We start from the raw sequence: 23455 nt of genomic DNA on the forward strand, positions 1-23455 counted from the left end.
AAAGGAAATCAATCACAAAATCCTATCTGCTTTCATGACTACTATTTACTCAGTTCTACTTGACGGCAGATGAAAAGAGAACCTCTTCTGGTCCATCAGTCCTCTCCTGGCCTTATTTAAGCTCCTGAATTGCTTCAGTTCAGTTCAGTTGGTCAGTCATGTCCGACTCTTTGCGACCCCATGAATCGCAGCACACCAGGCCTCCCTGTCCATCACCAACTCCCGGAGTTCACTCACACTCACATCCATCGAGTTAGTGATGCCATCCAGCCATCTCATCCTCAGTCATCCCCTTCTCCTCCTGCCCCCAATCCCTCCCAGCATCAGAGTCTTTTTCCAATGAGTCAACTCTGCACATAAGGTGGCCAAAGTACTGGAGTTTCAGCTTTAGCATCATTCCTTCCAAAGAAATCCCAGGGCTGATCTCCTTCAGAATGGACTGGTTGGTTACTGGGTTACTAAATAATCCATAGTCTACTCTGCATTCAATCATTATGGAAAAAGAAAAGCAAATCATTCTGAAAATAGAAATTTTAGCATTACTCTGTTGATATAGTCTGTGATTTAGTTTATTCACCAAAATCCAACTCTACTTCAAAACAGAGTGTTAATAGACTCTTCAGTTAGGCAAATGGACAAGAGTTACAGATAACACCACCTGTGTTGGTGGGGCCAGTCAGAGGTTTCAGTGTGTTTCTCTGAATCTTGACACCTAACTTGTTCTGAGCATAATTCTGAAGATTGCGTAGAATCCCTTGGAGCCAGAACAAAAGCCTCTTTGTTCAGTGGCTTGCTGACAATTTTAGGTATTGAGATCTAACAGATAAGTCTTATGATTTCAAAAGAACTCCAGGGAAATTACTTCAGTTGTATCTTCAATTGTTTCCTCGTCAATTCTGGTAAAGTTCGTGATGTACAATGATCGCTTTAAAGTATCATGGTGCTTTTTGAGTTGTGAGATGGTTCCTGTGACTTTGACCAACTTGGAATGAAAACTACTCTTAAATTTAGATTTTAAATCCAAGATAATGTACGAGATTATAAAGAAGCAAGGCCAGCACACCTGGCTTGAGGAAATCAGAATGGGCTCTTGAATGGTCAGCTTTGCCAGCATCTATCAAGTGCCTACTATGCTAGTGATGAATGAATCAAAGACAGTATGGACCCTGTGTGTGCAAGGTTAAAAACCCAGCATGCCCTACTGCATGGGTTGACAGCTCTGTGTACCACTATTGTACCATTGGTTCCTTGGAAACAAATCTGCATAAAATGCATATGTCTGAAATCTTAAAGTGCATGTGAGGCACCCCATGAGAATATACATTAAAAAATCTATCCCAGTTCTAAACTGATAGTTCAGGCGGTTCCTCTTCAGTTCAGTTACTCAGTCATGTCTGACTCTCTGCGACGCCATGGACCGCAGAACACCAGGCCTCCCTGTCCATCACCAACTCCTGGAGTTTACTCAAACTCATGCCTATTGAGTCGGTGATGCCATCCAACCATCTCATCCTCTGTCATCCTTTTCTCCTCCTGCCTTCAATCTTTCCCAGCATCAGGGTCTTTTCAAATAAGTCAGCTCTTCGCATCAGGTGGCCAAAGTATTGGAATTTCAGCTTCAACATCTGTCTTTCCAATGAATATTCAAGACTGATTTCCTTTAGGATGGACTGGTTGGATCTCCTTGCAGTCCAAGGGACTCTCAAGTGTCTTCTCCAAAACCACAATTCAAAAGCATCAGTTCTTTGGTGCTCAGCTTTCTTTATAGTCCAATTCTCACATCCATACATGACTACTGGAAGAACCATAGCCTTGATTAGACAGACCTTTGTTGGCAAAGTAATGTCTCTGCTCTTTAATACGCTGTCTAGGTTGGTCATAACTTTCCTTCCAAGGAGTAAGGCACTAAGGTGCCTGTTAGTGGACACCAATCCTTGGGCTGCTTCTTCTTATCAACTAAATCAGATTATCTGGGAGTGACCCTGAGAATATGCACTTTCCTATGACTCTAACTCAATTCCATCGTTGTCTTATAGAAAAGCCATCCTTCACAGAAATGGGTTCTCATCCAAGGATAAAATGGTTCATTATTTTCCTGTTATGGGTCATTACTTTTGTGTCTTACATCTTGTTTCGGAAGCATAACATGGTTATGATGGATGCTTAGAGAATCATTTCACTGTGTAGTCTCCATCTTTGAGTATTTCATTCAGTTTTTTTCTAACAGTCTTATAAACGGTTTAGCCAAATGGGAAGAAAACAGGCAGATGAGCAAGTTCTGGTTAAGACCATTAATTGAAAAAAGGGTGGTCGGTGGGGTGTTCATTCTGAATGCCATACCCGGAATCCAGAGTTCTCCACTCCCTGGAGGACATCCCCTAGGAACACTGGTCCTATAGTGGCTTTCACTTTTATGAGATACATAAATAGTCAAAAATGAAGACATCATTAATGAAACTATTTCTCAAATTATTAAGGCTCTCTCCTGAGTTTAAAGCACCAAGTTAGACAAACGTGTGACTCTCAGCTTTTGCTTGAAGTTAGAACATGAAAGTCTCCTGGCATATGTGTTTCATTCTTAGCTTCTGTGACTAGCCTTGCCAAATCCGTTTCTATGGAAACGGACATTAAGCGAAAATACTAGAGAGGCTACTGTGGAGATGTTCTTGTAAATTTTCATGTGTTATCCTTTGCCAGGTGAGGCCCCATATGCAAAACAGGCTTAGGTGAACATGTTAAAGATGACTTGCTATCAGGAAAACAACAAAGGCTTCTAGGAAACCCTCTTTCTCTTCCTCCATTTATTTTCCTATCCTTTCCTTTTCCCATCTTTCCCTCCTTTTTTTCTCAATCATTCATTTTATTTATTCAATCAACAAGTATAGATGAGCTCCTATATGAGGTTAAATCCACAAACTTTTTTTTTCCCCCATCTTATATGGGTCCGATAGATGGCTTTAGGAGACAAAACCAACAGGAATACAACCTTGCCTTTAGTACCTGGGGAGACTACCTGTTAAACACACTGATAGAAGGGCAGGGTTGGGGTTTTTGCATACCAACCATTCAAAGCTTGATGGCTCAATTCGCATCAAAAACAATGATGCCTGAATAGCATGGAGCCACAACAGAATGTTGGCAGAGTCCTATATAAGAAGGTGTTGCAGAGTTGGTAGCTGGGAAACATAATAAGCATCTCTTTTTTGTCTTTAAATAGACACAACAGAGGTACGTGGTTTGTGGTACACCACGGGCATCTATCTACCAGGGGCTCAGAAGCCAGTCCCTAAAACAGGCATAGACACAATAACCAGTGTGCCAAACAGAGACAATCAATGGAGATCAGATTTCCTCCAGACAGGTTTGAATGTCTTTCAAGGAATGAAGCAAAAGTTTAATAAGCAACAGCCCTTACCCAACAGGTAGGCTAATTGCTGTATTAGAGGAAAAAAAGAAAGAACACCCCTGAATAGACAGATTTTGGTTTCTGTATCAACTGGGGGGTTGCCAAATTTCTATGTCAAATGTAGAAACTGGATAGTTTCTTTGAATATAACACACAGTGGGCATTAACTTGGTCATGTTTTAACCATTCGAGGACAGCCTGTAAACACAGTCACCCATGAAAACTTTACAACGGTTCATCTGGGAGTTAAAAAGGAATAGGAATATGAGAAAGAAGCCATTCCATAGAAAACAGGGAGATGTGGGAGAGAAAGTAATTCGTTTTGGAAAATGTTTTAAAAAGCTAAGACAACAACTTATCATAAAGGTTCTTATGGGCACACTCTAATAGAAATTGAGCAAGAAGTTTCTCTCCACCTCTACACCCCACCATAGCAAGCAGTCCTAACTCTTGTAATCAGCCTTCATTAAAAACTGAGAAATATGAGGATAGATTAGAAACTAAGTTTAGGGGGACATTTTAGAGTGCCAGCATTCTTCATGCTTCCTGATTCTGTGGCCAAAACAAAAGCCATTCCCCCTCATTAAGCAAGAGAGCAAAATGCAGGGGACTATCAGAAAGTGCCACCTTCTAGAATGAAATCCAAGAAGGATTATAATAAAATGATGAAACCCTCCACCTGCAGAAGTCTTCCCAGAAGCAACTCTCTAGAAGAGAGGCTTGTAAATGTTTCCGATAAAAACATATATCCCTGTTTATCCGAGGGTCCAAGGTACCTCTCTTAGCCAGCACCTGTAACATGACTAAGGCCAGCAAGTGCTAATCTTAGAGCTCAACATTAATGTATAATGAAGTATTTGGATGACTGAGATGAAATATTGAAAGAGGCTGAGAGCTAAGAAACCTTCAGCCTTCTTTCAGTGCTGTCCAGGGGAAAGCTGCTCTGATTCAAGATGACGGGTCTGGCTTATTTAAAGACAGACAACCCTGGAGGCGGGGGGCTTCTCTAGTGGTCAGTGGTAAAGAATCCGCCTGCCAGTGCAGGAGACATGGGTTTGATTCCCAGATCTGGAAGATCCCTGGAGAAGGAAGTGGCAACCCACTCCAGTATTCTTGCCTGGAGAATTTCACGGACAGAGGAGCCTGGCAAGCTACAGTCCCCAGGGTCACAAAAGAGTCGGACATGACTTAGAGACTAAAGAAAAACAACAATCCCTAGAGTGGGAAAGGGCAATTCATCAGTGTTTGTTGTAAAAATATCCTTTAAAGGTTGTCTACACTCATAGATCTCAATCCTTTTGTTTGTCAAGCAATATCATGTCTTTCTTCTGCGTTATTCTCTTTCTGGAGAGTTCTGTCTCATTCTCCATTTTCCCAACATTCCTTCCTTCTTCAAAGTTCAACTCAAATTTCTATTTTTATACAACATTCTCTCGTCCTCAAATGCGGCTGAGTTCTTTGCATTTTTATTATAATGGCAGTTCTGTTTTCTGTTACAGTCCTTGCTCCATTAGATTATAAGCCCTTTATGTGCTTATATTTTGATTCACAACAAACAAAAAGACTTGAAATTGTATGCGTCAGGCCCTTTGCTAGGTGCTTGTAGGTTTGTTCAGGCTTCACCATGTCACTTACATGCTTATCCTGCCTCTGGCCCACTGTGGACCCTCCCTTACTTCACATTGCTATTTTGTATGGCCATTTGAGAGGCTTGCCCAGCCAGGAAGGAGAATCCCAAGCAGGTGAATGGGTCCAGGAAGATGGGTGTATATTACCGATGTATCAAATAAGTCAGTGTATTTGAACTGGACTCATGTTAGTCAGCTTCCCCAGAGTGGCATAATTCTGGGGTAAAGGAAGGAAAAATATGAACTTGGAGAGGTGGTGTTTGGACTGCAGAATGTGGAGACCCCAGGGATGTTCAGCTGCAATGATGAGATTCTGCCTGAGACATCCTTGAGGCCCCCGAGAGATATATTACTTACCTTCTTGTTACTATTTTAAAAAAGCAGCCAATGAAAAACTACACTGAGATGCTATGTTGATTCTGACAGGAGAGAACCTGGCTTCAAAGGAGGAGAATTGTCCCACACTTTCCAAACAGGCCACAAAATCGCAAACCAAAGTCCATCAACTGGTGGGGGAAAAGATTCAACAACTTTCTTACAGACCCTATTAATTAGGCCTTTATAATAACCACAGCATGGGAGGTATTAAGTAGAAAAATAAAAGTAGCAGTTTATTTGGATATAAGCGTTAGGCTTTCATAAAGTATGGGGAAAGCAATCTAAAAACAGGTTGAAAATAGGTTTCTGAAATCAAGCATAAACTAAATTTCTTAAAGGTACCTTCAGTCTGACTCTAGAAATTAATTTTTGCGTGCAAGCACGGAAAGGCATTATCTATTCTGTAACTTGGGCTGAAGATTAAGTATATATATTTTCATTTCTTGTTTTCTTTGGTAACTCATCATCTAGCAAGGGAATAAACAGATGATTAAAATTTGTGCAAAGATACTACATTAAAAGTTGTGGAAGAATCAAAGCAAGGCAAATACCTAATCCTTGGAGAGAAGTGAGAAATGAAAAAGGCTTCCCAGAGGAGGCGGTACCAACAGAGAAGTAGAAATTAGCCAAGTGAGCAGGTGAGAAGGCGTTTGCAGCAGGAGAGGCAAAGATGAAGGTGAAATGACACGGGAATTCTGGGCAATTTATTGTAGCTGGAGAATAAAATGTGAGGCAAAGTATGGTAGGAGGTGAAACAGAGGTGTGGGAGGGACCAGACTTACGGGGCTTTGTGTCTCTCATGTAAGGATCTATAATCTACAGGCAGCAAAGCCAGTCCTTTGGGAACAAGCAAACCGAAGGGTTTCCAACAGGAGAGTGATTTAGTGAAACCTTTATTTCACAGGGTGACTTTGGTGACAAGGTGGAGAATGACAGCCTCCCAAAAAACCACACCAAACAAACTCAAAACCCCGTGAGCAGGACAGATGGTAGAGCTGAATGAAAGGAGAAGAAGCGGATATGAAACGACTAGCAAGTCAAGGCCAAGGGAGTAGCCAACTGCTTAGATATGGAAGACTTCTGGGTATGTAGTAATCGAGTAGATGTTAGCCATGTTCTGAACTAGAGGTTTCAGGAGGAGGAACAGCAGACAGTGAGCACAGCTTCTGATCTGGTAACACTGAGGCTCTTGCGGGATTTCTGGCTAGAAGTCCTTATCACATAGTTGGATGCCAGAGTCTGAAGTTCTGGGGAGCACTTTGGGCTAGAATATAGATTTGTTAGTTTCTCAGTGTTCTGCTAATAGGTGAATCTATGGAAAAGGAAGGGACCCAGCAAAGCGAGGAGAATAAAAAAATGAGAAGGTGGAGAATAGATCTAGAGAGAACACTACCATATACGGAATAAGAGAAAAAGGAGACTGTACAAGCAACACATCAGAGAGGGAGGGGGAGATTCTGAAGAAAGAGACAGTTTTGAAGAGATGTCAATACACACTTAAATGCATGAAAGGATTGTAGATAAAGATTGGTTTATCTATATGTAAATAAAACTTGGATCAAGATATTATCCAAGCTCACATGTCCATGTGTCTCTATTCACTCCCAAAATTCCATTTAATGATTAAAAAAAGATAAAGCACATTGATCAGAATAAACTATAACGACCCACGAAAATATCATCTTATTAGTATTTCACAAATGATGGAGGCATCTCTGGAAGACAGACAGCCGATGGGACTTGGTTTAGAGAGGAGAAGAAGCTGAAGAAAGGGCTGAAACAAAGAAATTGCAGCAGAGGTCACCAGGGTCTGGAGGGTACAGCCGGAAATGCAAGCAGAGTCGGGATATACCAGTGGGAGGGGACTTGAGTTCTGCCTGGTGTTACTCTCTCCTCTCCTGCTTATGCTCTGCATTGAGCAATCACAGTGAGGTTCAAGGTCAGCACAGTGCCTGTGGGTGCTGGTCTGGAGAGGCAGGAGGGGTGAAGGACAACTTCATTCTATAGTCAGAGCTGTTTGACTTTCTCACATTGAGGGTGCATTCATGTGTTACTTGAGTATGTTATTAAAATAGAAACAGACTTTTGGATTGGATTACGAATTAGGTGACCTTGAAGAACAGTACAAAGGAGAGAGGTCAAAGCCGGATGGTGCGTGAGGGTGTGAACCAGAGGTGACAAAGTGGAGCAAGTGAGCAGAACCTTTACATGAAATTGATTCAGAGAGAGGCAGATGGGGAGAAGTCAGAGCTTCTGGTGGGAGGGATAGGATGCAGAGACAAAGTGTGGAAGAACTTGGCTATTCTGGGGATGCCCATTTGGAAACTGAAAACTGAAAGTGGAATTAGAAAGTGGGAGTAAAGGAATTGTACTTGATGGCCCCTTCTTAGGTTGAAAGGGAATAAGATCGTCTGCTCAGAGCATGGTACCCAGGGTTTATAAGACTTTAATAGGAAAAAGATTTGAATACATCCACTAAAGATAAACCAAAAGATTGAAAACAATGAGAGTCCAGGCAGGCATGGAGACCACAGGTGGGTGGTGCTCGATTCACAGTGTGTAATTTTCTCCAGCAACAGTAAAGGTTGGGTGTCCAGGGCTGGGGTTTTGTCAGGCCACCGAGGGAAGAAGTACCAGGGCACAAAGGGTGAGAGCGATAACAAATTGATCAGATGATCTGTTACCCTTCCTGACTTAGTGAAGATTTCCTACCTGCTGGCCCAAAAGGAAATGATAGATTTGGAGGAAGCAGATGCTTCCATAGCTTGCAAATTCCTGATGCAGCCCAAGGGCAGGAGGGGGCAATTTATGGATGCTAGTTCTCTGCTGTAATTGCCCAGAAGCTATAAAAGTCCCAATCCTGTGTCCCCTCCTGTAACTCTTCCACCTTAGAACAATGATGAGCAAAAAGCCAAGAAATTCAGTCTACAATGAAAGCCCAGTCCATAAAGGATGAAAGTGTTTCTTTTTCATTGGATCATTTCTGAATTTTCCCCACCAGTTTCCAGTGGTTGTGGAGAAGGCATGCTACCGAATGCTGTTGTATTCAGTACACAGTCCCATGGCTATGGCTAGAATCTGCCATGCGTAGAGAAGTCAGCTGTCACTCTGGCAGGCTCTAAACTACTTGGGCCATTACATCTCCTCTTATCCATGGAGGGCAGTGTGCTAAAGGACAACCAAGGACATGTCTTCTAAGAGCCCAGTCTTTTTGTGATGTGATGTTCCAACAAATTGATCGGGTGATCTGCTATTGATCCTGACTTAGTGAAGATTCCTACCTGCTGACCCCAGAGGGAAGGATCAATTTGGACGAAGTAAATGAGAAGTATGAGATGAGGTGGTCTGCTGGGGGAGATGTCATTGAATTCTCGCACCTGTGTCTGGAAAGGGAAAGGGTGCTTCACTCGGGGGTCAAGAGAAGGAGGTGGACAGTGAGGTGACCCTGCAGAGGCTTTGTTTCAGGGCAGGGACAGTGTGGCGGGCTCCTTGGCAGCTCTCTGGTGCTGTAGCACCCTAAGGAAAGATGGCAGCCCCTCTGGACTGTGAGCGTCACTGCTCCTGGACACCAACCCACTCACCTGCAGGCTGGGGCAGCGCCCAGAGCTTCTTTGTGGATCTCTGATGTGCTAATGCATTGTGGCAGGGGTGAAAAGAGGGGAGGCGATCTTACTGCACCCAGGAGAGAAATCAGAAGATAGAGAAAACTGAGGGAAAGGCAAGTTAGATGAATTATTCAGCAGTTTGTTTGTATTGGGTTGGCCAAAAAGTTCATTTGGGCCAACATCATATGGAACCTGTCGAATGAACTTCTTGGCCAGCCTAGTGTCTCGGTAGATGCTCAACTACAACGTGATCTCTACGCAGTGGGAGAGACAGCAGGTAACCCAGGTCCTTCCTGTCCTTGTTGTGTGATGAGTCTCTGAAACCCAGTTCCTAGGCTGACTCCTGGCAGCAAGGGGCTTGGGCATACACCTATAAGGTCTGAGGAGAGAACCCCAAATGGGGTCCCCAGGTACATCTGTTTCTGACAGTAGAGCTAGGGGTGTACCCCACTAAGAAGGGCAACAGAACACCATCTGGTTTTGAGCCTATTTTATTCTGTTGATTTATTTTGTATTTTTCCAAGCCTTTTCCCACCCCCAGAAGATATGGTATGATGGGAAAACTCGACATACATATTTCACTATCATTCCTCTTGGACCTAAATACACATGTAATTTTTTAAAACCTAAGTGCTAAAATTTTTGGTAGCTACCTGTAGGTACTTTCACCTAATTCCAAATGGAATTTGAGGCTGTTTACAAACACACACTAAATAAGACCAGAAGTATACAGATATGCCAGCAAAAAGGTCCAGAAAATTGATTTACAAAATTGTATTCAGCTCTAATAAAATTTTCTTTTCTGGAACTAGATAGAAGTTGATTTCTAATAACTCAGACTCAAAAAAGCAAGTGAAAATTTCAGCTAGGAAAACTCTGAAAAAGAGCAATGAGGGAATATTAGTTTTAAGAGATAATAAAGGCCATATTTCATCTCAACAAAAGTATGCTGTAAGTGAATGAACAGACTGGTCAACAGAATATAAAGTTCAGAAATAAACCCAAATATACATATTTGAGAACTGAGTGTATGATAAAGGCGGCATATCAAAGGGCAAATAAGTGGTACAGTAAGTAGCTGGTATAAAAAGCAGTGTAGAAATAATAAAATTAAGCCACAGGTTAAATTCTAAATGGATCAAAGACTTAAGTGTATAAAACAAAGCCACAGAAATAATGGAAGACAATAGGGAATAATTCCTCTTATAACTTTGTAGTGGGAAAAGCAATTTTAGTAACACTTCAAAATTCAGAAGCCATAAAGGAGAAAAGAACATCTATAAATAAAATCATATATATAAGTATGTGAGGGAAAAAGACCACCATAAGTAATGGCAAGTGACAACCTATTGGGAATATATAGATAAACTGTGAAAACATGAACAAACAGCTAATTCTCTTATTTTGTGTTAGGAAAAGTCCAAGAACCTTACAGAAAGGAGTTCAAAGGATGTTGTACGCTTTTAACATGAGACAAATGCTGTATTTATTCAATTGTTAGAGCAACCTCACAATGTAGGTACTGTTATTGTCATTTACTCACGAGGAACCAAAGGTGCAGAGAGGCTGAGTAACTTGCCCAAGGTTACACGGCTTACAGGGGACTCATTCAGATAGTTGGCTCCAGACTTTTTGCTCATAACCACCAAGTTCTACAGCCAAAACTACAGGCAGCCAACTACAGCAAACTTAATATGAATTTGCTCAAAACATAAAAAGATGCTCAAATACTATCTAATCAGATAAATACAAATTAAAGCTGTAATGAGATGTAGCGTTTTCATTGTCCCTCAAAGCTGCTTCATTCATCTACGTAGTCTAGGAAGGGAAGTTTGGCCTGCCTGAAGGCATGAGGTTGGATCCAATGACCTAAACATTTAGTCTAGGATCCTGTGTGTGGTGTCCCAGTTTGTGAAGGCGAAGGACTGAATAAATTGACACAGCTTGTCTCTTCTATTACAAAAGTAATAGTGCATAAAATACAAGGTCATGCTTAGCCTTGAGGGAGGAAAAATCTTATTTATACTCACGATACTTCAAAATTACTCATGAGCTGCAAATACAATTCTAAAATGAAATAAGCACAAGGGAAAAAATTAAGTTGGTGTCTTGGCTTGCTTGGCAGGATATGGCAACATGAAAATAGTCATTTTCACATTTTCTATCTGACATATACTTTTACCTGCTAAAGACAGTCAGGGAATAAACAGCATCTATTTTCTTTTCTCATACAGCATTAGCAAGGCAATCATGATGAGGAAGAGGTTTGCTCATTTTATATATTGTAGCTGAAGTCATGGTTCCCTCTGATCAAGGGAATTGTGTTTATAAAGGCAAAATGAAATTCAGAGAAGCTCAGGATCATTCTTAATCTAATGCTTCAATCTTGACTGTCATCACTTCTTTACTCAGAGAAACTCACACATAGAAAATGGAATCAATTTGTAATTATGTTCATTGTTCCTCAGAGTTAGAGGCCTTGGCAAAAGTAAACTGACCAAGCTGGTCACTGTAAGGAGCTGGGGAGAAGCAGCCAATTTCAGAGACACCTAGAGCAAGAGAACCTGAGTCGTCTCTGATGTGGTTACCAAGCTTGCCATCTGTTAGATCCTTGCAAAACTTTGAGGGTCAGCATAGGAAACGGCAACCTATTCCAGTATTCTTGCCTGGGAAAGGAAGAAAGGAAAGGGGATGGCAACCTATTCTGGCATTCTTGCCTAGGAAATCCCATGGACAGAGGAGCCTGGTAGGCTATAGTCCATGGGGTTGCAAAGGGTCGGACACGACTTAGCAACTAAACACCACCGCCACCTCTCACAGAGCCCTCTCTCCTATGAGGCAGGTGTAACGGTTTCATTCGTGGACCTATAGATCAGTGGTCCCCAACCCTTTTGGCACCAGGGGTCAGTTTTGTGAAAGCCAGTTTTTCCACGGATTTGGGGAGGGATGGCATAGGGATGATCAAGCACATCACGTTTACTGTGTATTTTATTTCTATTATTATTACATCAGCTCCACCTCAGAATATCAGGCATTAGATCCTGGAGGTCGGGGACCCCTGATCTAAAACACTTTATTATCATATTTGTGTGAAAAATTATACAGAAATATGTGAGGGAAAATATAATAATCCTGCCATTCTTCCTAATTTTACCTTCTTGGCAAGTGTGAAGTCCTTTAATAGTTTCTCAGTGCTATTAATGATATGTAAACATCTCCGTGTACTGTTCCTATTAGTAACAGTTTACTGTTACTTACCAGAATGGGTCCAGACCATGCGTGGCACCTGCTTTCTGCACTTAACTTCACAGACATTCCTCTAGTTGAATCTCCATAACCCCAACCCAAGATTTTTAAGAGCTGCAGAATATTCCATAATTTAAAATAATATATTCAACCATGACCTAGCTTTTCTGCTATTCCCTCAAATTATCATAGATTCCTACATGTACTTTTGTTTTCCTGTAGAACAGATCCCCTCGAGTGAGGCTGGTAGGCCAAATTTTAATAACGTTTGCTAGACTGTTCAAGAACAAACAACTCATATTCACACAAACTGAATATGGGTACACAGGGCACCGTATCCAGAACTGCAGTGCGTGTTTTCACTCATTTTAATTTTGCCAGTCAAATGGGTAAAAAGTGATATTGCATTATTGTTTTAAACTATATCTCCATAACTGTTAAAAAGGCTGAGTGTTTTTCATGAGCTTTGTCCATTCTAACTTAGGTTTCTGTGAATTGCCTGTTCGTATAGTTTATTTTTACCCTGTTCAATTGCCTGTGTTTTCATTTTTTTTTTTTTTTTATCAAAATGCGGGTGCTCTTTGGTCTGTTATCCAGACATTGAAAGTTTGCTTCTGACTTTGTTGATGTTGATTTTAGCCATATACAATGTACTATTTCTCATGTATTGAGCTCTGTCTATATTGATCTTTATGGTTTCTTCATTTTTGACTTGCTTAAAAAGGATCTATTGTGCCATTAGCTTCATGTCATTGTATGGCAAAACCCACCACAATATTGTAAAGTAATTAGCCTCCAATTAAAATAAATAAGTAAAATAACAGAAAAATCTATGATTGGGACTCAGGATGTATGAGGAAATAAAACAATTTAGTGGGGTTACTATTTATTTTACATAAATTAATAGTAATAGAAATGTCAGTATAATGATTGTTTGGGATAAGACTACAGGTGGTACTAGTGGTAAAGAATCTGCCTGCCGATGCAAGAGACAGATGCAAGAAATGCAGGTTCGATCCCTGGGTTGGGAAGATCCCCTGGAAGAGGAAATGGCAACCCACTCCAGCATTCTTGCCTGGAAAATTCCACAGGCAGAGGAGCCTGGTGGGCTACTATCTGTGGGGCTGCAAAGAGTTGGACACGACTCAGCTTTTATAATCAAAAAAGGAATGGAAAAGCCAAGAAGAAATTCAAACTAACTGGGATGGGGTGAAAGAAACAAAACATTGTGCAAGTCAGCAAGCATATGAAACGAGGAAGAAAAGTAACTATTACAAAGAAAGGCACGTGATGAATGTAAAATCAGAGGAATAAACCCAACTATGTCAGTTGTCACAGTAAATGTAGGCAGACTGAATTTCATTATCAAAAGGCAGAGTATCAGATTTTATTTTAAAAAGTCCATCTGTAAGTAATCGGTGAAGATAAGTATATTAAACAAAAGAACAGATATTAAAAATGAAGGGGTGAGAAAAGATATATTGGAAAGACTCGAACAAGAAGGAGGTACAGCATATTAGTGTCAAATAAAGCAAAATTCAAGGCCTCAATCTTTGTCTTGGGTGGGGTTGGGTGGTCAAAAATTGGGAGTTAAGGCTGTCAAAGTAGCCAGGATTTCAGGGGTTATGATCTGGAGTGAAAGGAAGAGAAAAAAAGTGAATGTAATGGTATGAGCCTCCTTTCCCTTTAAGGCATTTACCAACTTGTTAGAAGGACAGATTGAGAAGTAAAGACATATACACACTACTCGATATAAAACAGACAACTAATAAGGACCTATTGCTATAGCACAGGGAACTCTATTCATACCCTGTAGCAGCCTATATGGGAAAAGAATCTCCAAGAGTGGATATATGTATAACCATTTCACTTTGCTGTACAGCAGAAACTAACACAATATTGTAAGTCACTTATACTCCAGTAAAAAACGAAAGGGTTAGCAGCAGCCTTATGGTGCCAAGGAGACAAAAACGAGAGTTGAGAGGTCTTGAAACTGGAGACTTGAAGTCATGTTCATCTGAGGTCAAGAAGGAATATATCCTAGGTATAAGGGTAAAATGAAAATAGACCAGTGCTCACAAAAACTCATCCTAAACCTGGCTGGATTTAGGAGACCTAACTGCTAAAGTTAATGGACCGCTCTCTGAAGAATGGCAACATCAACACAGTATCCACATATTTTTTTTCCCCAATGTCTATATTTAATAAAATTACCAGGCTTAGCAGCTGACAGAACCTAATAGAAAAAGACTCTAGAAAATAGAAATTCCCAGGTTACTCAGATACCTGTGATTAATATTTAAGAAAACAGACGAAAACAGAGTTATTCCAGAGTGCGTGCGTGCATGTGCGTGCCTGTGCGTGCATGTGCGTGCGTGCTGTCACGTCCGACTCTTTGCGACCCCATGGGCTGTAGCCCACCAGGCGCCTCTGTCCATGGGGTTCTCCAGGCAAGAATATTGGAGTGGGTTGCCATTTCCTTCTCCAGGGGATCTTCCTGATCCAGGGATTGAGTCTTCTGCATTGGCAGGCAGGTGGGTTTTTTTTTGTTTTTTGTTTAACCACCAGCGCCACCTGCATACTCGAATCTACAAAAAGGAATCAAGTGGGAATTCTAAAAACACATGCTAGTACCGAATTAAGAATACAACATAGGCTTAACAGCCAATTAGAAATAGCTGGTGAGGGGATTAACAACCCAGGAGAAGACAAGTCAGTAAAATGATCCACACTAAAGTAAGAATTGAAAAGTGAAAAATGTAGAAAAGCGTTTAAGAGTCATGGGTGCGTGCTCAGTTGTGTCCAACTCTTTGCGGCCCCATGGACTGTAGCCCGCCAGGCTCTTCTGCCCAGGGAATTTTCCAGGTAAGAATACTGGAGTGGGTTGCCATTTCCTCCTCTGGGGGATCTTCCCAACTCAGAGATCTAACCCACGTGTCTTGTGTCTCCTGATTGCCGGACTCTTTACCACTGAGCCACCTGGAAAGCCCCTTAAGAATCATAAACATGAGTAAAAGTTCTATCATACGGGAAATTGGAGTCTAAGAAGTTAGTGGAGGACAGGAGAGAGAATGGAGCAGAAGCAATATTTGAAAAGATGATGACCAAGATTTCTCCCAAACTGACAAAAGGCATTGAGCTACAAATTTAAGAATCAGTATAAACACCACATAGGATAAGGGCTTCCCTGGTGGCCCAGAGGCTAAAGCATCTGCCTGGAATGCAGGAGACCCGGGTTCGATCCCTGGGTCGGGACGATCCCATGGAGAAGGAAATGGCAACGCATTCCAGTACTCTTGCTTGGAGAATCCCATGGAGGGAGGAGCCTGGTAGGCTACAGTCCATGGGGGTCGCAAAAAGTCGGACACAACTGAGCGACTTCACTCACTCACTCAGGATAAGAGCAAAACTAACCCACACGGAAGTACATCAGCGTAAAATTGTTAAAATAGGGATGGTGTGTTGGGGGGGGGGGGGGGGGGGGGTTCGGGATTGGGAACAGGTGTACACGCGTGGTGGATTCATGTTGATGTAATGAAAGAAATTAAAAAAAAAATGGTAAAAAAATCCTATAGCTGGAAAGGGTGGTAAGAGGTGGTAGATTATAAACAAGTCTGACAGCAAAGTTCTTGCTAAGAAACTATAAACTAGAACTTTAGAACACCATCCATAACTTGCTTTAAAAATTTAACTCCCAGATTTGAATTCTATACTGAACAAAAATATGCTTAAAATGAAGGTGAAAAAAAATGTTTGTTATAAAAACAATAAAGCTGAGATAAACCTATGTGATATTCTGATAGAAATTCTTCAGGAATTAGGACTATAAACCCAGGCAGAATCACAGAGGTGACATAAGCGATAAATAGCAATAGCAAGGGTCAATATGCGAAGAACAAATACTAAGTGAACAGAACGTTTATGATGACTTACAGGTTTTAAAAAGATAAATAGAAATTAGCAAAAACAATACAAAGGATGGGGTAAACTGACTTAAATATGCTAAGGTTTTTGAATCATTTAGGAAGTGATAAAGTAATTGTATTAGCCTCTTTTAGGGGAAAAATGAGTGTTATAATCACTAAAAGGATTTAGAAGACTGAGATAACAGTTCTATAAAGGGGTATAATGAATCGACAATTCTTGATTAGTGCAAAAGAAGGCAAAAATGGAAAGCATCTGGAACATAGGAAAAATGGGAAATAAAAAGAAAATCAAGGTGGTAAATTTAAATCCCAATACATGTGGGTTACATTAAATACAAATAAAATAGTACAATTAAAAGACAGACTGAATAAAAGCAAAACTTCCTATGCTTCTTACAAGCAATGTACTTAATATTTACATGAAGTCAAAAAGGAGTTTGGCAGTAACAGGAAGGAATAGAATATATCTAGAAAATAAGACCCTAGAATAAAACCTGGCATAGTTATACTAGTTTCAGATGAAGCAGACTTTAAAACAAAAGCATTGCATTTAATGATAATGAATCAATACAAAAGACAAACTTTGCATTCAGCTAGTAACCCAAAACAAGGTAGAAAATGTAGATAAAAATGTTAAAGAGGTTTGTGATATAGTTAAAGATACCATTTTAAAAGCCACCAGGATGAGAAAGATTTAGAATTAAATTCTATATAACCTTTAAAGCACATTCCTACTTAAATATTTCAAGATCTTAAGGGAAAAAAATCTCCCAAATTTAATAAAGCCACCGAAAGAAACCTTATAAGAATAACAAACCAACTAAGCAAATTATACAAATCCAACTTCATTTATGAACATATTCTAGGCAAGCAAGAGCAGTTTGATATTCAAATCTGAAAGAAAACTAAATACATCAATAAACTGAATGAAGGGGAAAAACTGATATCAGTAGATGCTGAAAAGGCTTTAATAATTGGTAGAAGAAAGCACATTAGACCATACACAAAATTTCCAGCCTAAGGATTTAAATGTGCAACAACAAAAATCAATGGAAATGGAAACATTAAAAAATAATTCAGGAGAATATTTATGCTACATTAAAATTCCATGCACACAGGAGCCCAGTGGGCTATAGTCCATGGGGTCGCAAAGACACAATTTAGTATGTGCACATCTTCACTAGAACTGACTCTTTTTTTAACCTTTACCAACTCCTCAGCCATACCTCTCACAGAATTCTGGTACAGAGCCTAGGTAACCTCAGGGTTTCTCATATCTGCCTTCTCTGACCACATGGTCAGGGACCACAAAACGCGCATCCAAGGACATAGTAGCTATGCAATAAAAGTTTGGCCAAATGGATGGATGATGGCTCCTGACTGTCTCCTTGACAACTCATTCCAGCCTGCCTGACTCCTGGGGTGATGGCTGGAAGGAGCAGGAAGCAGATTGTGTTTTGGGCAGTACTAAGAGTGTTGGCTTTCAAACAGAATTGCCCTGGGGTGACTCCTGGTTATGAGCTCTGTCATCCCGTGCAACTTCTTTCTCTGCAATTTATCCCCCGTAAGGTGCTTTGAACACTACTGTGTCTCTGGTTGCTGTGCTAAAGAAACAGCCGTTATACTACTAGGGCTTCCCAGGTGGCCCATGGTAAAGAATCCACCTGCCAATGCAGGAGATGCAAGAGACACAGCTTTGATTCTTGGTTAAGGAAGATCCCCTGGAGTAGGAAATGGCAACCTGCTCCCGTATTCTTGCCTGGGAAATCCCACAGGCAGGGGAGCCTGGTGGGCCATAAGCCCATAGGGTCGCAAAGAGTTGGACATGATTGAGTGACTGAGTACACACCCACCCACACCCACACACACACACACCCACACACACACACCCCGGTGAAATCAGTAGCTCCCCAGAGCTTTTACACGCAGCTGGGATTGAGTACGAGCAATCCTGCATTCTCTTGATCCTAGTAGGATGAGTTCAAGGTTGCACAGGCCCAGAAACTGCAAGCATATTTTGGGAGCAGCATCTGTTTTCTCAGGAAAGAACTTACCAAGTTCAGCAGGGACAGCAGGGACAGCAGGCTTTGGTGCTGGAAGCTTAGAGCCCTAGCCCTGACCCAGTTGGAGAGGCGACCCAGTAAGCCACACCCTTTCTCCGCCCTGTTTCCTCAGTCCTTCAGATAAATACAAAATAAGGTCTCCCACTCTGTCTGCTTCAGACTGTATTGTGAAGTTTAAAATGGAAAACAGCTAGGACTTCTAAAAATGCTGAGATCACACGGGTGCAGTTTGTTAGTGTTCCCATCTGTGTGTTGCTCAGGCATGTCCGACTTGTTGTGACTCCATGGACTGTAGCCCGCCAGTCTCCTCTGTCCATGGGATTTCCCAGGCAAGAAGACTGGAATCGGCTGCCAGGCCCTCCTCCAGGGGATCTGCCCGACCCAGGGATCAAACCCGGGTCTCCTGAGTCTCCTTCACTGCAGGCAGATTCCTTACTGTCTGAACCACTAGGGATGATCCCTTAAGTTAATTAAATAAGTTCCTATCACAATTGAGCACAATCTTTGCTATTCACTAGCTTTGGCCAGTTTACTTTTTGAACCTATTTCCTTATCCATAGAACGGAGTTACCTACTCTGCAGATGATGTATTTAACAGCAAGGCAAAACCATAGGGCCTGAAAAACACAAGCTATCCTGTTATTGTGCTTGCTATCCCTATGGTAAAGAATCCGCCTGCCAATGTAGGAGACACAGGAGACTCGGATTTGATCCCTGGATTGGGACGATCGCCTGGAGAAGGAAATGACAACCACTCCAGTATTCTTGCCTGGGAAATGTCTTGAGCCTGGCGGGCTATAGTCATGGGACCACAAAGAGTTGGACATGACTGAGTGACTCAACAATAATTCATTTGTATTTTTTATCACTACAAAACTGTGAGTAGACTCCCATGAGTCCTCGATGGCAAGCCTGCCAACAAATCCCATAGTTTCTCCTGTGAGCAGACACTGGCAGCCACGTGGCCCTGGTGGGATTGTGGTTTCCACTTGGCAACTTTAAAACTTAAAAAAAAGACTCCCAGGGAATCTTTGGTTATGAACCGAGCCTGTTGAGGTGACGGGTGCAGTTCACTTAGCTGCCTGGGAGCCGTCTCTGGCTTCCGCTACCTGGGATTTTCTGACTATTAGGCGTCTGACAGAAAATCAATACTGGTGACAGGTGAAGGTGTGTAATCAGCCTAAGTGAAGCGGGTTGAAATCCTCTGGCATGTTGTATCATAACAGGATGAGGAGGCTTACAGAGGTGCTGGGTTCTCTTTGACTAAGTCCCGCCACCATCTGTCGTCCTTACCTCTCCCTCTGAGTTATGGTGCCTGGCACCTTTCTCTACCCCTAGACACTGTCCATTCTCCAGTATTGGGCTCTGTTTTCTTACATTGACCACAAAGTCCAGTGATTATAAACATTGAGGTCTCTGGGAAACTCAAGATTTAGGAATTCAGGCGCTTGAATTTCGTGAATTTGAAAGTGTAAGATGGGAAAAGTGTTTGAAGACGGCTATAGCACAGTTTTTCCCTGGTGACTCAGTGGTAAAGAATCCGCCTGCGATGTGGGAGATGTAGGTTCAATACCTAGGCTGGGAAGATCTCCTTGGAGAAGAAAACAGCAAATCACTCCATTATCCTTGCCTAGGAAATCACATGGACAGAAGGTCCTGACAGGCTACAGTCCATGGGGTTGCAAAAGAGCTGGACACGACTGAGTGCTGAACACACACACAGCACAGTTATTCTGTTTTGAGTCTGTTGGTGTACATGTATATTCTTATGCAAAAGTAAGAATACAAATTTATGTTGTCTGCCTGTGACATTAACAGATTTTTCTTTCCTAAAGCAAAGCTGCGAATTACTATGCTATATCATATCTTGCAGCAAACAGAACAATTAATTGAGGATGTCAGGGTTCAGCGCAAAAACAAACAAAAACCCACAACAGAAGTCTACTTAGAACGCATGAACTGTCATTTGAAGTGAGAGTCTGAAATACTGTTCCACTTACCCACTGATATCGTCCAAACAGCAATTATTTTCAGAAACGCCTTAGTTCTGGAGTTGAACCGGCTGTGATGGATGGGGTTCTGAATGGCAACATAGCGGTCCAGGGAAATGGCACAGAGATGCATGATGGAGGCCGTGGAGAAGAGCACATCCAGGTAAATCCAAACAGCGCAGAGCTTGCTGGGCAGAGGCCACCGGTACCCTGGGATGCAGAAGGTTAGCATTAGCGAGTGACCTTGAGCTTCTCTGGTGCATGAAATTTACCCTGCTTGAATAGTTTTCATCCTGGGAGAAGGCATGGTTAACAGCAAAGGGCAACATGAGATATTTTCAGTACTTCAGAGCAGCCTGATGTCAATCAACTGTACTGAAGTAGAGTAAGACTGCCCTGGTTGAACGCAAGATTTGAAAACTTATAGCTGGAATCATGCTGGTGTGTTGTAAACTCAGGCTGTGTCTCTTCAGGGTTTCTCTCGTTCTGTCTCCTCTACCTAACAATATCTACTTCTCTTTTTGTTTTTAATGACTTAGGTTGGGAATTGTGATGTACTTTGGGTTCCTCTATCAAAGAACCCTGGGGAATTCCATGGACAGGGGAGCCTGGTCAAAGAATCCTATTAGCTACTTACTTATTGACTTACTTTTTTTCAGACTGTAGGTTTCCTGAGGTTAGACCATCTCTTAGCCATTATTACAATTGCTCAGTCTTGTGCAGTGACGGCATTTAGCAGTCTGCCAAAAATGCTATTGGTGTGAATGAAGAAATGTTTAAAAATCCAGACTGGGCATGTGTGCATGCTGTTTCTTCAGTCATGTCCGGCTCTGTGAGACCCTGTGGGCTATAGCCCACCAGGCCCCTCTCTCCCTGGGATTCTCCAGGCAAGAATACTGGAATGGGTTGCCATGCCCTTCTCCACAGACTGGGTATATGCCTTCATGAAAATGAAGCTTCCCTAATAATTTGGGGATTAAATTCAAACTGGAGGGACAGGAGGTGGGGCAGGAGGGATGAAGACAGTGGTGAAGAAAAGGATGGTATTCTTCTGAGAACTGTTTCAGGGAAGTGATGCTGAAACTTGAAGGAGCCTCAGAATCTCCGAGGTGGTTTCTTAAAATGAGCCACTGGAGCCCGCCTCCAGGTGTTCTGATTCTACGCATGTGCAGTGGAGCAGGAAGAATTGCATTTCTAACAATTTCCCAGCTGGTACGGATGCTACCTGTCCAGGAACCACACTTGGGCAACCACTGCCTGGAGCAGTGGTTCTCACCCAGGGGTGCACATTAGAATCAGTTGAACAGCTTTTCTGGGTGTCCTGATATCCAGGAGGGTGGGTGGAAGTTGGACCTCAACATTAAATTGACTTAAAGCTACCATAAGGATCCACTGTGAGATGCAGGGCAGGAAGTCACCTGCTATGTTAAAAAGATAGGGTATGTCTGAGGGACACACAGTCTCCTGTATCTGTTTTAGAGGGAGATCAAATGGTTATAGGAACCTTCCTTAGTTTTGATGACAATCTAAGCCGTGGTGTTAGATCTGCACACATGTTAAGAAGGAAAATTATGAAAACCATCTTTCCCCACGCTCTGGACCCGCAAAGCTGAACAAAGTCTCTATTCACAAACCATCTCTACCAAGACGCCACCACTGATGTTTAGAAAAGTTAAAGCGCAGGAGACAAGTCTGACTTGGCGCCTTTTATGCTGTATGCAGAGAGCTTGAGCTCCAAGGAGAGCCCAGTGCCTGGGAGGAAACCACCCGCTGCCTGGTCGGAACTGATGCTGACCGTGGGAGGAGTTTTCTCTGCAAGGAGGCAGCGGCTGACCGTAGTCTGGGTTTCTGTGGTGGGGATAAGGAGGGGGCATTTCTGTGGAGTCCTGGGGACCAGCCAAAGGAGAGGCGCGTCTCTCTCGGGAATCAACTGCGCACAGAGCCTCGGCCACCAGGGGGCACCATTGCACCCCGAGCCGGCGGTGCCCAGCTGGACTCGACTTGCTAACCTGGCTGACATCTGCCAGCCCCACTCGCCGCTCTGGGGTACCTACCGCTCCCCGCCTCCCACCGGGGCTTGGGTTCCCGGATGGGCCCTCTGGGAGCCATCTCCCACTCCTGGAGTTTGCCTTCCACATGGCAGGGTTTTAGGAAGCGGGGACCTCTCCCGGATGTCTGGGAAATGACAAGCGAATGTAATCAGATCATCCTGGTGTGACATTTTGAGTCGTCAAGCGGGGGCTGGCCTTGCAAGGAGCACTGTGGACCCTGTGCAAACCTGACGCCCACGCTCCCTTGCTCACCTCCTTCCTCCTCCATACTGCTTGGGGATGGATTGATACACATATTTTAGGTCTTAAGACATAGCCAGAAAAATCCCTTCTAAAAATGCCCATAAACTGTTTCTAGCTCTAGGTGACGGGCTGGTGTGCCTGTGTCAGCGGTCTCAATAATCTCCCCTCCTCTTCCACTTTTAAACGGAGACATCTGGCTATATTACTCATAATTTGGAAAGAATATCACATTCTGCTTCCCGCTGAAGTCGTCCCAGTGTTTGCTGACTTGCTGAGAGGTTTGACTCTTTCAAACTCCACTGAGAAGAGGCAAGATAAATCTCTTCCCATGTGTTTCCCACCCTCCTCCAAACAATTCGGGAGGAGTTTATGCATATGCATTTTTAAAGAGCTGAGGGGTAGAATTCAAAGGCACACCTCCAAATTAATGCTGCTTCAGGCAGGGAACAATTAAAACTGGTATAAGTCATTTAGTCTAATGGAGACGCTGCATATTTTAACATTAAACCCACTGCACTACTAATGTTCTCTCTGTAAATATTCCAAGGGAACTGGGAAGGTTTTACCACTCCATTAGAAGTACTGAAAGCAGTGTGACCAAGATCAAACTGGCCTGTCTCGAAGGCTGGGATATTTGGTTGGGAATATAAAGGCTTGAAAACCAAGTGGATTCAGATATGACAGATGCTATTGCTTTAGGACTGTCTTGGGACCTTTATAATTCTACATAAAATGTACGTGCTTTTAAGCACAATGCTTTCTCTCCCTGTGTAAACTGTGTATGTTTCAAAGCACAAAACTCTCCAATGATCACAGCATACAGTTTGTCTGATCTTTTACAATGTGATCTCATTTTAAAATTTAAGTAGTATAACATGGTAGCCCCTCCTCCATAAACAAAGCCTTACGCTTAGTTGG

General features: G+C 42.3%; 1 protein-coding gene across 1 annotated transcript in view; it reads right to left on the reverse strand.

The window, feature by feature from the left end:
* HTR2A (5-hydroxytryptamine receptor 2A) overlaps positions 1-23455 on the reverse strand; it is a 64722-nt gene that overhangs the window by 39823 nt on the left and 1444 nt on the right. The window contains exon 3 of the mRNA XM_004012066.6: positions 20253-20453. Coding sequence (XP_004012115.1) covers positions 20253-20453 — 201 coding nt within the window. The remainder of the gene's footprint in view (positions 1-20252; positions 20454-23455) is intronic.

The sequence above is a fragment of the Ovis aries genome, chromosome 10 (genome assembly GCF_016772045.2).
Source record: "Ovis aries strain OAR_USU_Benz2616 breed Rambouillet chromosome 10, ARS-UI_Ramb_v3.0, whole genome shotgun sequence".
Classification (NCBI taxonomy): domain Eukaryota; kingdom Metazoa; phylum Chordata; class Mammalia; order Artiodactyla; family Bovidae; genus Ovis; species Ovis aries.